This window comes from Hyalella azteca, unplaced genomic scaffold, assembly GCF_000764305.2.
Source record: "Hyalella azteca isolate HAZT.00-mixed unplaced genomic scaffold, Hazt_2.0.2 contig1749, whole genome shotgun sequence".
Taxonomy (NCBI): domain Eukaryota; kingdom Metazoa; phylum Arthropoda; class Malacostraca; order Amphipoda; family Hyalellidae; genus Hyalella; species Hyalella azteca.
Genome location: NW_025932050.1, coordinates 672,148 through 687,359, shown reverse-complemented (window position 1 = coordinate 687,359; position 15,212 = coordinate 672,148). Strand labels below are relative to the sequence as shown.

Genomic DNA, 15,212 nt, shown 5'->3' with positions numbered 1-15,212 from the left:
GCCTCTGAGGAGATATTGTGTAGGAATATCCCTGGCAGATTTACGTCCTATTCGGTAAAGGGTTTGAATGCTTGGGGATTGTAGCGCTCCCCCGAACTCCAGCTGCTGAGCAAACTAGATTTTATTTTTGTCTGAAACAATACAAATAGGCTCATAGGTCGCGAATTTAAAATTGGCGAGCTCTGCGGTCATTTGTTTCTTTCTATGATGGTTAAGCAGAAATTTATCTCCATTTCTAACTAAACGTCGGACTTGTATTTATTTTTAGAGTGGAGTTATATTTTATGTATATGATTCTGTGACCTGAATATAAATTTCGATCAAAAATAGACTTGAATGAATTCATTCTACTGATGACAATGGCAGGCATGTAGCTCTAAATCTAGTCTTGTCAGAAAATGCGAGTAGTAAAAACTTTGAGTGGGTATGCTTGTTGAACTAGATTAGTAAATCTGGCCACAATGCACCTGTGTGAAATAAGCCCTACAGCTTACAGTGCACTTAATCGTATAAAATTTGATTTTTCTTGAGTCTAATTGTCTCAAGTGCTAGCAGCCTGCTATTAATTCCATTTTTAAATGTGTAAGCCTAGCACTCGAAAAATATTTATAACGTTTTCTCATTGATAGGGGGTGCCAGATTAAGACTAGGCCTCACTGTAGATTGATAATTCAAAACTGGTATTCAACCCTAAGTTTTTTAAGCGTGCGCGAATCGAATGCAATGAATTAACTCTTTTGCTCAAACAAATTTATATAGTGCCGCAACTTCCTGTGTCTATATTTTTGTTGTGCGGTTGTAATTACAACACTGAGGCAGTTACGTTATTATCAGAGGAGCCGTATGTCGCTCACACCTCTGACGTCGGCAGGCAGCTGGTGTTGCTTGTGACTAGCATTGGCCGTCGTGTGCAGCTCCACACGCCAAAACTCGATGCTTCCGAAACTTTCATATAAACTTAGCGAAATGTGTGACCGAATTTATTTTTTTTAACCCACTTACAATGTGGGGAAGGAGTATTTCGGTACTCCTTCGGCATGGGAATAGGCTTCAGTTTAGTATAGGACCTCCAATGAACTTAATAATCCACAGATGTAGGCGTCAGTTCAGCGAAGATCGTCACTGATCTGACGAAGGCGTGGATGTAGGCGTCAGTTCAGCAAGGATTCGTCTCTGATCTGGCTAAGGTGTGGGTGTAGTCGTCAGTTCTGCAGAGATTCGTCTCTGATCTGACGAAGGCGTGGATGTAGGCGTCAGTACAGCGAAGATTCGTCTCTGATCTGACGAAGGCGTGGATGTAGGCGTCAGTTCAGCGAAGATTCGTCTCTGATCTGACGAAGGCGTGGATGTAGGCATCAGTTCAGCGAAGATTCGTCTCTGATCTGACGAAGGCGTGGATGTAGGCGTCAGTCCAGCAGCATGCCTCTCAAGCCGGAGTACAGCTGGAGGCAGACGTCGGATAAAATCTTGCTCGACCTTTTTCTGCATCGCTCCAGCACTCGCAACCTCAGCGTCGATGTCACGTCCAGGTATCTCAAGGTGAGCAGTGATTCAAGAGAGGCCACCAATGAGGTGGCCTCTCTTGAACTGCTAGTAGTCTTTCTGTTCAGCTGTAGGTTTCCTTTACTTCTTATTACCTATTACTTCTATTGATAAGCATATGAATCGCAGGTTAATATCTGCTGTTCAAAATAACTTTAACTATTTATTAGGCTATACCTAGGCTCCCCCTCAGGGGGGACTTCTGACGCGTGTCTGTGCTCGTCAGAAGTCCTATGGGATTTCGCGTTCCTAGGGTGGGTGATGAATAATTGAGACCTTCCACCTCTATGGTGATGTTCATCTTGACTTTCTGTGCGAGATAGCTAAATAGCTGAAGCGCTAGTAAACATTTGGCCACTAAACTAACTAACTAACTATACCTAGGCTCCTTAAGGATGAACATTAGTTACAAAGATATTGTGGTAAATTTCGGTATTCTAGTTTCCTATCATATCGTTAATGAAGCAGTGCTCTCAAACGTTGTCGTCCATAAAGTGACGCTTGCCAATATTGCTAGTATAATACTTCAAGGGAGTATTCAGTTCAATAATTTACTCGTGAACAAAATGTACTCATGATTATTTTTGTTAATTTCAGCAGCGTTACAGCCAGCAGCTCTAAGCTAAGTAATGCAAGTCTTGATGCATTTAATGTGTCAAGCATCTGCAATCGAGTGTTACTATCTGTAATAATGAGCGTAGATTGTTTACTGTGCCAACAATTGGGAAATCCATTCACGGACAATTATTAATGCCAATATTTGATAGTTATTTAGCATCTTTGTGGCACCTTTCATTGTGTGGTTCATTTCATTCATCATTAAGTATTACCTGATGTATAAATAATCACAGCATTAGCAGCGTGTTGGGCCGACGAACTAGAAATCTTATATATATTACATATACACCTCATTCTAGCATTGGGTGTATATCCTTAACAGAATTAATTTATAAACAATATTATTATGCGAATTGGACTGCTAAGGGTGTTTATTATCAACATAATCAGTTTCTAAAGTTTCTAAACAATTATTATCATGTGTCTTGGCCTGCCATTGCCAGGCGACCTACCCGCCCTACCACCTCGAGGTGTTCCTGCTGCACTCCATCGACGTCGGCGCCTCCGTCGCTAGAGCCGCTGCTGGGCGCCTCCATATCCTCCTGGCCAAGGTATTCTCTAATAGGCAGTTCACTAAATAGTTTTAGACTTGAAAAAGTCCCTATTGTTGATAGGTATTAGTTTTAGACTTGAAAATATGTAGTTTTAGGCTTGTAAAAGTCCCTATTTGTGTTGCTACTACAGATTAGCACGTGTTCATGAGAAGAATTGCTATGCGAGTACATGAACCTTTATAGTTTAACGTGATTTCAGTTTATTGGAGCTTTATTTTTTTACGAGAAAAATGATTTTCTTTGGTCGTGTTATGGGCTTTTGATCGTTATTATTCGCTAGTTAGTTTACGTTGTGCTCTCGGGGTCGGTAGACATATTGTTTCGGGACACATGGCGGTCTGATTCTTGTCAGTGATTGGCAAGTTTAGCTTGAAAAGCCGTCAGTGACAGGCGGGCTTAGCTTGAAAAGCCGTCAGTGATGGGCGGGTTTAGCTTGAAAAGCCGTCAGTGATGGGCAGGTTTAGCTTGAAAAGCCGTCGGTGATGGGCGGGCTTAGCTTGAAAAGCCGTCAGTGATGGGCGGGTTTAGCTTGAAAAGCCGTCAGTGATTGGCTTAGGGAGTTACAAACTCGTAATTATTTTTGAAGGTACGGCCCCTGATCTGTACTGCTTCTTTCAAATTACACAATTCCTGCAGGCAGAACCTGGAGACTGGGAGTGTCTGCAGCGCAGCGTTGAACGCACTGCAGCCGCCGCTGAGCGCCAGGCTGCACAGCAGGAGCTGCAGACCCTGCTGCTGCAGAGACACAGCCAAGCTAAAGGTCTTAACTATGACACTATGACTGATTACGTCGAGCTTAACCTCGAAATGAAGGGTGGAATAGCTTCATAGCATAGTAGCTTCAGTACTGTATACTTTGTCGTGGAATTCAATTTCAAAGATTGTATGTATGTATCATAAATCTCAAAGATTGTATCATGATTGTATGTATGTATCATCAATCTCAAGGATTGTAAACATCGTTGATATGATGTGAAGTAAGGTACAGTTAACAGGCCAATCACATAAGATTCACTTACAAAATGTGTTGTTGGCAGCGTGAGTTTCTTTAATGTCTATTGAAGCTATTTTATTATATGGAGACAGGCTTTTTTTTATAATATGTGGCTACGCTTCCATTTCTCAGCTGCGAAGGCGAGCGGCGAGAGGCGGTCAGTGTCGCACCAGCTGCGGTTGGATGAGGACCTGCGGGCCGAGCGGCAGGAGATGAGACAGAACCTAATCCGAGATTTCTTCTCTCAGACTGGTCAGTTCAATGTAAGAAATAGAAATTATCTTCTGCCTTGTTGAAGAACGCAAGCGATTTATTAAGTTACGGTACTCATGATATTTTCTCTGCATAAGTCATTCATTTACAAATCAGTTGCCAATGATATGAGGTCTGTTGATGCATTCACCCTAATCGCCACGGGTTGGCGGGAAAACGCCCTTATTTTCTAATAACCTCCGTAAAAAATTAATCACGAATCTCACAGCCTTGTCTGTCGAAATACTCTTCAAATTAGATGTATTCTTGGTGTTGGATCAATAATATTTTAGCTATTTTGATCTACAATGATAATGTAGATCATTTAGCAAACTACCTATAAACTTTAGCTACCGAGTAAGCGGACTCGCGTGCCGGCAGCGAGCTACGCCCCTGTCGGACTCACGATATCGGTGTCCAGCGAGCAACGGAGGTGGAAGGGACTCGAGCTTCCCGCACCGCTTATGCGTATCATTTCATGCAGTTCTTTCAATGGCGGGCAACGAACTCGCAGACAATGAGATCAAAAAACTATAGGAACAAAGAAACTTTGAGAGAAACGAGCGATGAGGATGCAGATGCACCAGTACTGAAGCTGCACATGCACCAGCGACAAATACGCACATGTTTTCAGGCACACGCACTCCTGAATAACTTACAGTCTCCTCCCTACGGGTAACATAGACACAAGTTAGAGCGGTCGGAGTTGTCGTACACGGGAATGGCTCCGCTTGAGGCCAGAAATTCGGTCCTTTCATTCTCATAATTTTTAAAAATGGATTCGAGTTCACAATTGTGCGTTTGAAGACTGCATTCGATAGGAAACAATCTATATTGCCTGGTAAAATAATCGCAGCGTATGTAACATAGAAGACACCTGAAAAATACTCAACAGAATTAAGGGCAGAAATCATTTGCACCCGTGGTTGTAGCGTGACTCGACAACTCGTGGCGATTAGGGTTAAACACCATATTGATTTAAGCGAACTTGTCCAATGATTGTAAATTTTTTGCGGTTAGAATTCTGACCTTACTTTGGAAAGAGTTTCCATTCGATTGTGGCGGAACATTTGAATGTGAATGCATTTAGTGCATTCATATCCAACTCCGTCTATGTTTTGTATGGGAATAGTGCATATTTGTCCTCACTCAAAAGATCACCCAGAGAGCTGTAAGCGGCATTTTGCACGAATTTAAAAAATTGAACTTAGTAGCATTGAATCTTGCATTTACCAAAATACTTCCTGTCCTTGCAGACACCGGCAAAAGTGAAGGCAACTCACCGATAGACACACCCGCTCCGGACGACGGCCAGCAGCATGAGATAAACTCGGCAGGCGATGAGAATTGTCGACAGTTGAGTTCGGACTTGCTGAGATCGAGCGTCGAGTGCAGCTCGAACAGCAGTGCTGGGGTGGCGAACAGCAGTGCTGGGGTGGCGCAAAGCAGTGCTGGGGTGGCGCTCAGCCCAGCTAGGGAGGCTGGACAGAGCGGCTGCCGTGGCCGACGTGTCAGCGAAGATCGCGAGTACGATGGGGACGAAGAAGACCACGACACTTCCGACGACAACGCGCTGCCCCAGTTGGTACATAGCTTTTGATTCGCTTCGCTGCCGAGAATAGGCTCATAGTAAAAACGGATGTAATATTTTCCCATTATTTGGGGTCAGTTGGTATATAGCTTCTGATTCGCCTTGTTGCCAAGAATATGTTGATCTTACAAATGAATGTAATATTTTCCCATTATTTGACCATTTAGGTGTTTTAGTGATGTTTATGTGAATTATTGCGAAGTAATATTTGTATTGCATACCTCAAATATGTGACATTGGATAACGAGTTACTTATTTAGTAATTTTTGTGACTCCGTTGCCTTTAGACTATCCAAAATTATTGTGGAGATTTTCTTGATTGAAGAATTCTGTTTTGCATTGGCATGGTATTCATTAGGAGTCATACAATCACCAGCAATTCCATCAATTTAGTTACAATGAACAAACAAACAATTGTTTATTCATATACAGCGTTATATAAACTCTCGTTTTTCTTTGATCGTTATTATTTTCACGTCTATTATTTAACCCGATTTCATTGCTATAGTCTTTTCCACTAACTGCCACTGTTTCCCTTCTCTTTCGTCTTTTCTGCTTCATCATTTCTTACTCGTCCTCCATTATTACTCACTCGTTTATCCTTATTTTTCCAAGCCATTCCTTTTCCTCCTATTTCTTTAATATCACATCATTTCATGGTTGGTACGCGCAGGTGAGTGAGGTGAGTCTGCGCGGTGGACCTCGCAAGGCCAGACGACAGAGACGGGGGGTGGGGGCTGCCATGCGGTCCCCCGAGGATCTGCTACCTCGTGACATCTCGGCAGGTGAACTTGACTGACCGTTGGGTGTATAGGTATTTGTTCCATCTAATTAAAACGCACATTATTCCACCCGAAAGTTCATTTATCGCAATAAAGATAATCAGAGCACCGTTGTAATTTTACACAACTTGACTTTAAACCAATTGTTGTTACTATGTTCATTCAAATTTTGAGGGATTGAAACCTTATCACTTTCAATAAATTCTATGAAAATCTAGTTGAAAACGACCCCAACTTGTAGTGATTTGTCAGTGTTGGTGTAAAACCATTAGCGGATAAAAAAATTTGTCATTTCAATTATTTTGCAATTGAAGTCAATGCTGGAGTCTAACTTTCTCATTTCAGTCTAAGAAATCGTTACTCAACACGTCTGCTGTTATTATATACACATAATTTAAATAACCTATTTTTTTACTACGTTCCTGTACTGACATAAGATCGACTTATGTTCAATCTTATATACAATTTGTAGTCTTATTCATTTATTGACTTTGAAATGCCCCACAGAGCAGCTGTCCGACAACCCTGTGCCTGAGCTGCCAAACCCTCAGAGACCGACGTCTAAAAAGGTTAGAATTTTAGCAAGTTCTTCCAGTATTAATGTTCAGTAGCAACGTTAACTATGTAAAAAATTAACTAAAGTATCAATTAATATGAATCAAAGCAGTTGAAGCATTTACCAGCCGAGACTATGATCTAATGAGACGTGAAGAAATATCACAGATTAAATCTACCAAAGAGCAGAATTTTTAGCTACTTGCAGTGAAGTGGTATTTTCTCAAAAGTGTTATGTGCAAAACCTTTTGTGTCTATCGACTAAGATTTGCACCCAAGGTCTGTTGTGCTAAAAAGCGCATACATGAAACCACTATACAATGAAAATTTCCGTACGAGTTATTTATTGAAAAAACCCTAATAATTAGTTCAGTTGTGACTCAGCATTCACCTGGAGAAGTTCATCATTAGCCCTGCGGCCCTGAACTAAGGAGTACAATACACAAAAGCGCAAATTTTGTGTTGTTCAAACAGATCCTAGAGATTTGATTTCGTGAAGTTCAAATGTGTTTTGAAGGGTCAATTCCGTAATGTCTAAGGAGATTATTTTCTCAGAGTTCGCGATATTTGAACAAATTTTAATGATCAAATTTTGCGATATTCAAACAGATTCTAGCGATCAGATTTCCTCGTATTCAAGAAGATTCTAGTGATCAATTCTCGTGATGTTCAACAGATTCCATAGGTCATATACGGGATCTTTAGGGCACGTTTTGTGTGACATGTTCACATTTCTTCCAATTCAACACCCAGGGTCGCAGTGGTAACAATAAAAACGACGTTGGCGTGCGGCCTACCCGACACGTAACTGTGAGCTACACCGCACGTCCTGACCGAGTTCCTGCCCGACGCTCGCGCGACGCTCACCTCGACTCGCATGACGCCCACCGGGACTCTCCTGACGACGAGGTTCACGGCGCTGACGCTGCGCAGCGCATCATCGCCAAAGCCAAGTCAGTCGTTCATACTGACGAGAAATTCAAGTTCTATCTTTACAGAACGATTGACAATGGAGTAGGTAGGTTTTTTCTGGAGAGGATCTCGATATTCCAACGAAAGGCTCTTGAATTTTGTATCGAAAAATGAACAAATTCTTCCTAAATCTTAGTGAAATTCCGAAATATTTGTAAAAAATTCAATTCGGAATCTATGGAACGCTAATCTAAATTCGAATATTGAAACTTGGTGATGAACTTATTCGAGAAGTAGGATATATGTATAATTTTGCACAATAATTTCTTGTTGTTGAGCAACGACAATGCGCTTGAGTTGACAAAAGAACAACATTTACTAACGTACCATTATTCGGTTTTGATCAACACACTCTGCGAAACTAGCATCAGATAACATGTTCACTGTAGGTACATAGTGTGTGGTGATATTCATTGTCCTGCTTCAGTGTTATATTCCCGCACAGTGCGCTATTCACGAGTGGTGAGTACGCCGAGTGTGCGGCGGAATACACCTCACTGCTGGAGACGTGCGGCGACAGCGTGAGGGCTTACAGTAATAGAGCTGCCGCACACCTTGCCGCTGGCAGCCCTGAACTTGCTCTCCAGGACGCCAACAAGGTTATTTGACTACCCTATCTCAAGGATACCTTGAGGGTTATTTTTTCGTGATATTTTTTGAGCACGTCTTTATCCGTCAGAATTTTTATGTGAGTATACTTGCGAGGCAACTCACTTTAGGTTTAGAGTAGTAAACAGGTCTCCGTTGAAGTTGATACTTGTTATTTATCTCATTTCCTTACGCCGCGCTTATTCTTTTTTTAATTCTTCCATGTCCTTATTCACAATGCTCCTGTATTATCAATTCTATTGTAATCGCCAGGCGCTGTCGCTCCTTGGCCCTTCATCGGACACCGCAACCAGGCAGTCGCGGCTGCTGTGCCTGAGCCGGAGAGGCGCTGCCCTCGCCGCCCGAGGGCACCTCAATGAGGCCCTTAATGATTATGAGGCCGCGCTCACCATCCAGCCTGACCACCCTGGCCTTAAGAGAGACCGGGCCAACATCCTCAGGGCCCTAGAGACTTCTGAAGGCAGTAGCGTTCTTGAAACTGAAGAGGAAGAAACTAACGATTTTTCGACTGCCTTTCCTTGAAGCAAACTAGTCTATTTTATAGTAAAGCAACATGGGCTACTAGGATCGGCAAGAAACTCGAGAGGATGGAGTTTCTTGCTGCTAGTATTGATCTGTTTAACAACTTTGTGTAATACCAACAATGCTACTTACAGTGACATTGATAGAACTTGATCACTTGTGAATAGGAAGAAGAAACTGGATTTTTTTATTAAACAGGTTCCAATGTGTCATTCATTTATATTAATTTGCTTCCGCGCGCCATTAATTGGAATTGGAGAAGTCCTAGGCTCCTAGCCCAAATTATTAAGATTATTTACTGCGGTTCTTGGCGATTCAGTCTACCTAAACTAATGCATCATAGGCACGAAAAGATTTCACTATGAAATTTTTATTGTAAATTAAAATCTGATATCTCCGTACTTCGCATTAATATGGTACTTATTTGTTATATTTTGAACTGCATATGACTCGTCATGTAACTTGTGCTTGAGTCAGTTTTCCAGGCTGCAGCTATTGCTTATGTTAGTTTTATAATTTATTTTGAAGTGTGTGCGATAACCCTTAGTGTATAGAGGGCCTAGAATATAAATTTAAGTATGACATTGAAATGCAATGAACGTATCCGTCCTGTAGAGTGAGTGAGCTTGAATGTCTATCAATAGGATCAACACCTAAACACATTTTTTTCGGGATTTTCACCCGCCTTTCTTCGGTCCAGCAACAATGGCATGAATGAATGCAAGAACGGGTGCTACAAGTATCCGGTAATCTTAGTTTTGCTCTTCCGCTTTCCTAGTTCTCAACTAAATCTAAGTAATTAGTTCACCTAGTTTTCAAAGAGTGCGGCTCATCTCAGGTGTTCAGCGTTGTCAGCCTGACTAACAATAAATTTTATGTTGAATAGCGGCGGTAAGAATTATGGCGAGTACGATTAGTTGATATTAGTATTTAGTAGGCCATTTGTGTTCATAAAGGTTTCATTTTACAGAGTTGTGTCCTGACACGTATGTGCCAGGCTTGAAATAATTAAGGGCGAATCTTGTTCAATTCATCCAATTGGATAAACTATTTCATAAACATTCACAGCTTCTTTGTCGACGTCATTTTTATTCGTATGTAGAGCTTTAGTGTCTTGCAACAGAGATCTACGTTCTTCATTAAATGCCAAGTGCTGTACAATTTCAGTTTTTCGTCTATTGTGAAAAAATTGTAATGCTTAACTTTATTTACGGCACTAATAATTCAAGTGATGCAGTGAGCTTGTATTTATTATCTAAATATCAATTCAATAAATTTGCCTGATGAATAAAATTCAAACATAATAACTATGATTACGTTTCACTAACACTCGGAAAAATTTCAAACGCTTCTTGATTTCTTGTCAGAAATTCATATTGAGTTTGTGGGAGCAGAGAAAAACGGCTCTAATTATAAAATAAAATATGAAGCATTTATGTTAAGCACATGGAATCATAAAGATTACTAAAAGATAGTAAAAAAACAACTAGAATTTCCATTCTAAGATTGCGAATGAATATTCATGACAAAAAGAGGACATTGACGGCCATGATGATACAGGCAGCTGCAACCCACGGGCTTTTCCGCTCACCGATCCTGGCCATCTTCCAGAAAGTGCCGAGCAAGCTGAAATGTTGGAGAAGATACGGTATATCTCAGAAGAAAATAATAAATACTTAATTTATTCCACAGTAGCACTGAGTTGGCAATGAGGCTGATCAGGTATATTAATACCTATGTATTTGCACCGTGGTACTATCTGACACATTCTTTCTACGGTATGAGTTTTTTATCAGATATCATCAATTTTGATTCTGAAGGGGGAAAAATGAGGACTGCTCTTGTAGATTATTAGACAAGCTAGTCTGCACCAAGGAAAGTGCATATACATAGTATTCTCACCCTGTTTTTTGTCGGTCCAGCAGCGATGGCATGAATGAGCGGATATAAGAGCAGGTGCAGATGAGCAGAAGCAACACACACAGAAGGCTTTGGAAGTTGAAGATGGCAGACTGCAAAGAAAATAGCTTTGTGAATTTAAACAAAATTTTAATCAAATTGAAGATAGAATGAAAAATTTGTAAAATTATCAACCAAGTTTGATCAATAAAACGAAGTTATCTTATTTTAAGGGTATTAATGGTGGAAATGAAAATCAGCCAACATAGCTGATTTAAGATACAAAATGTTTCTTAACTAAATCTCAGCCATAAGTAAAGATTCAGGTACAACAATATTTTGTACCTAATTTTGGCTTCTCAACTCATGGGAACTTATTCAAACAGGAAGATCAGGCAGAAACCACAGTGAATGAGGCAAAAAAACCCATGTGTATGGAAAATTTCATTCTTTAATAACCTTTACCCAGGTGTGGAATATACATATCTACCTTCTGAGCTTTCTAACATTTCTTGCCATTTTTGAATGGCAAGATTCCCATGAGATGAATTATATATGTTGTAATTGTTAACATTAGTGCAAAATTTGGAGACAATTTCTTTCCTGAAGATGAAGAAAAAGGGCAGATTTATGTCCACAATTTAAAAAATCACTCCTGATGATCTTTGATATTATGCAAAAATTTTGTACAATTATAGCAAAGTTTTGCTCAAATTTGAGCAATGAGGACATGGTTAATTACCTGCAAGCATGGACTTTCCTCATTCACTACCCTTACTATTAATGACGTAGTTCTCTACTTACTAAATAACTTGCCTCTGCACTTGATCTTGTCACTTTACAAAAAAACTTAATAGTACTGATCAGACATAGAAATTAGAATTAAAATTTTCACAGTTTGATTGTCACATAATAATTATGAAGCCTTTCCGATTGTTCTAGAAAATTGTGGCTCAGTTTTGTTACAAAATAGGTATATAGTTTCTATGGAAGGATGGGCTAAGCTAACAACATAAGATAAATCATAAGTGCTGTACTGCTGGGACCACTGGCAACTATACTACTATAGTGGCATTGATGATGATATTGATATTACACTCTGGTCAGAAAGGTCAGTAACAGACATGGAATATATCTACTTGGAGAGCCATGACTGAATTTTTTGAGCAGTGGTTTTATGGATTTGCCAGCCATGATTTAATTTCTTCAAGCCATTAATTCCATACCTTGGCCATCAAAAGCCATTTACAAGCCGGCAGTCTTGAACTTTTTACCAAGTTCCATGCATGTGATGGTGTTACCCCTAATCTCTAATTTTACCCTAATAACAGTCAACAGTAACATTTGTCTTCACTTGTGGCATTTAATCACGTGATAATGCAGTCTGACGGCTCTGACATGACCACAAGTCTGCAACTAGGGTAAACGCGGTATATTCCGACACATTAAGGACGCATCGAGAAATGAAAAACTATAAAAAAAACTGTATGCGTTACGTAAGTTCTGTTGCCTTCACATGACTCTCAAAACACTTCACTACGCGTCAGCAACGATGAAACATCACAAAATGTTGCCATATTTATTAAAAAGCCTTTAGAATGGAAACCTACCAAATCCCTATATTCAACCACTTTGTGTGGCAATATTCGACACGTGGTGAGTCGTATTGCGTCAGCGCTTCAAATTTAACTCCTACGATGTCGGAATATACCGCATTTACCCTATTTTGACTCGCAAATGCATGACGTCACCATTTCAACCATCAACAAACGCATGGAACTAAAACAAAGCTTAATATAAAGGAAAAGCTGGAGAGGTGACGGAATTACCTACGATGTCGGAATATACCGAGTTTACCCTACATGACATTTAAGGAAACGTTTTAGATTGCCTTGTTTTTATTACGTTTCGCAGGATATTTTGGTTGGGTTGTTGAAGTAGGTAAGCAAAGAGTTTTTTTGACTCTCCCTCAAGTTCATTTTTGAATCCTGTAAGTAGACCAGTAAAGTATCATGGATACCAGCATTATCATACATAAAAAAATTGGTTCAAGTCTTGAGTAAATGAGGAAATTAAAAATGAACTGATTCTAAAAAATCTCTGGTTTGTCACTATGTCACTAGGTACTAGGTAGGCTATTACGGATGGCAGAGGTAAAAAATTTTATGAAACAATAGGTTTGCAGAGTGCAAACTGCAATTTTTTCAATAAAAAAAATAGGTACATGACATCAAAGCCCCGAGATTTCATACCTACTGAAATTATATTATATTAGAGCCCATAGTGGCAAACCAGAGCCTTTTTGGAATTAGTTCATTTTTATTTTCCTCAATAACTCAAGATTTAAACCTATTTCTTAAGTATAATAATGCTGGTATCCATGATACTTTACTGGTCTAGTTATAGGACTCAAAAATGAACTTGGAAGAGAGTCTAAACAACTCTCTGCTTTGTCACTATGTTAGAGCCGTGATATTCAGAAAAAAAGGACTTTTCCAGCCCTGGTCAGTCAGGTGTTAATAATTATTTGTTCACCAAAAAGGCATTTTTTCAAATTCCAGGAAGTTGTTAAATGCAAAAGAAGTATACAGTCAGTCGGTCATTACGGTATTTTATACATTGAGTTCGAGTTGAGGCCGTTGTTCTATAGGCTACCTAGATCCCGGTCTTCTGCTCCTGGCTTGCTGGTTCAACTTCAACTTCATAAAGGATGTTAACTCCAAAGTCTCCAATGGCTAGCAGGCGAACGCGAAACACATAAAGAGATGGGTTCCTTCAATATATAGCATGCTCATAGTGGCAAAGCAGAGAGTTTTTTAGACTCTCCCTCAAGTTCATTTTTGAGTCCTATAACTAGACCAGTAAAGTATCCTGGATACCAGCATTATTATACATAAGAAATTGGTATAAATCTGAAGTAAATGAGGAAATTAAAAATGAACTGATTCTAAAAAATCTGTGCTTTGTCACTATGAGCATGCTAGATATAATTCCGGTACATTATTACTATATTCCTGCAAATTTAGCTCGAAAAATCTTACCATGTTGAAATAATTTCGATCACAACTTCATTCTGTTACAACCTCTAACACGTCACTCGACTAGCACACGGAGGGTTGAGGAAGAGTGTTCATCTACATCTGTCAACAGCTCCAATGTTTTGGGTGTATCAAGACTCAAATCATCTCATCCAAAGGCGCACACATTGCAGCGCCATGATGTGTCAGTGACGGTTTCATAAAACAATCCTGGTAAAATCTGTAATATATCCTTCTGTTGATCGAATTTAAGAAAAATATAATTCAAAGTATTTTTCAGTCCGTAATTTTTCAAAATGAAGGTGTAAACTGTGCTGCACCAGCACTTTTTGGATCAATGTGATAAGAGTACCCAACTCTTAGTAGTCATGAACGGAACCTAGCTCATGCTTGCACATTCGCGTGAACACAGAACATTCAAAGACTTCTATTTCGCCTTTTAAACGCGCCTTACTTTTTGTCAACATTGTCGGTCGCAGTGTTGCCAGATGGGCCTTTTTCAGGCCAAATTTCGCAAATGTGGCCTTTTTTTAAATGCATTGGCCTGAAAAATTTCATTTGGCCTTTTTGTCCGTTTTGGGCCTTTTTTTAATGAAAAATGTAACTTTCGTTTTTTTATGATAATTTGCTCCTTCAATTTTATCCAAGACGAGTGCACCCAAATTCAGTTTTGCCCAAGACGAGTACACTCAAATTGTGACACGAAACTGTCAACACTGCGGTTTAGGTGGCAACACTAGCGAGTGCCGCCTAATCCGGGCAACACTTTGGTTGAACCATGGGACTATATCCAATTGCCGACTCGTATTATTTAAGAAGATAAGAACCATGGACGGCAGAGCTGACAAAGCGTATAATCGAGTATAGTTTTCACTTCTAAAGAGCAGTACATTTAGCACTATTTTTTGAGGTTACAGCACAGCTTCTCGATATATTCAGCCTTTTTTATGGTTGTTAGGTGGCAATTGAATCCTCAATATCATGTATTATACGGCTTTATTTACGGTCGGCGAGTAACGTGCAATTCGCTGCAGGCTGGCGGCTTATGTATCATTGACGGTAATTCAGCTCATACACGTGATGAAATTGGTGTATTTTTTGCTGTCTGAAAGCCTTGAGAGTAAATGCATGCACTGCAAAAGGTTCGAACTACCTTGAATTTAAAAATTTTCTATTAATTTCAAATGGGGCCTTTTTGGGCCTTTTTTGTGAGTCAAATTGGCCTTTTTCTCTTGGCTCCATCTGGCAACCCTGGTCGGTCGTCACTCGTCAGTCGAAGCGTAG

At 39.9% G+C, this 15,212-nt stretch overlaps 1 protein-coding gene across 3 annotated transcripts; it reads left to right on the top strand.

Annotated features, from left to right (window-relative positions):
• Positions 1 to 5: 5 nt before the first annotated feature.
• LOC108672261 lies at positions 6 to 10,289 on the top strand. 3 transcript variants are annotated; one of them, XM_047883885.1, is made up of 11 exons: positions 6 to 1,289; positions 1,392 to 1,539; positions 2,604 to 2,711; positions 3,351 to 3,474; positions 3,841 to 3,960; positions 5,217 to 5,545; positions 6,225 to 6,336; positions 6,841 to 6,902; positions 7,642 to 7,841; positions 8,306 to 8,459; positions 8,722 to 10,289. In XM_047883885.1, exons 2-11 carry the CDS (start codon positions 1,420 to 1,422, stop codon positions 8,989 to 8,991), a joined length of 1,599 nt encoding a protein of 532 aa, XP_047739841.1. In that variant the 5' UTR covers positions 6 to 1,289; positions 1,392 to 1,419; the 3' UTR covers positions 8,992 to 10,289. The 3 variants fall into 3 exon arrangements, with proteins under 3 accessions (XP_047739841.1, XP_047739840.1, XP_047739839.1); XM_047883884.1 differs by having other exon boundaries at positions 6 to 1,301; positions 1,404 to 1,539; XM_047883883.1 differs by having other exon boundaries at positions 6 to 1,539.
• Positions 10,290 to 15,212: the final 4,923 nt, after the last annotated feature.

Coding starts and splice junctions, on each gene's coding strand:
- LOC108672261 (XM_047883885.1), top strand. CDS start 1,420: ATGCCTCTCAAGCCGGAGTACAGCTGGAGGCAGACGTCGGATAAAATC. Junction 1,540..2,603: donor TCACGTCCAGGTATCTCAAG/GTGAGCAGTGAT, acceptor TGCCATTGCCAG/GCGACCTACCCGCCCTACCA. Junction 5,546..6,224: donor ACAACGCGCTGCCCCAGTTG/GTACATAGCTTT, acceptor TGGTACGCGCAG/GTGAGTGAGGTGAGTCTGCG.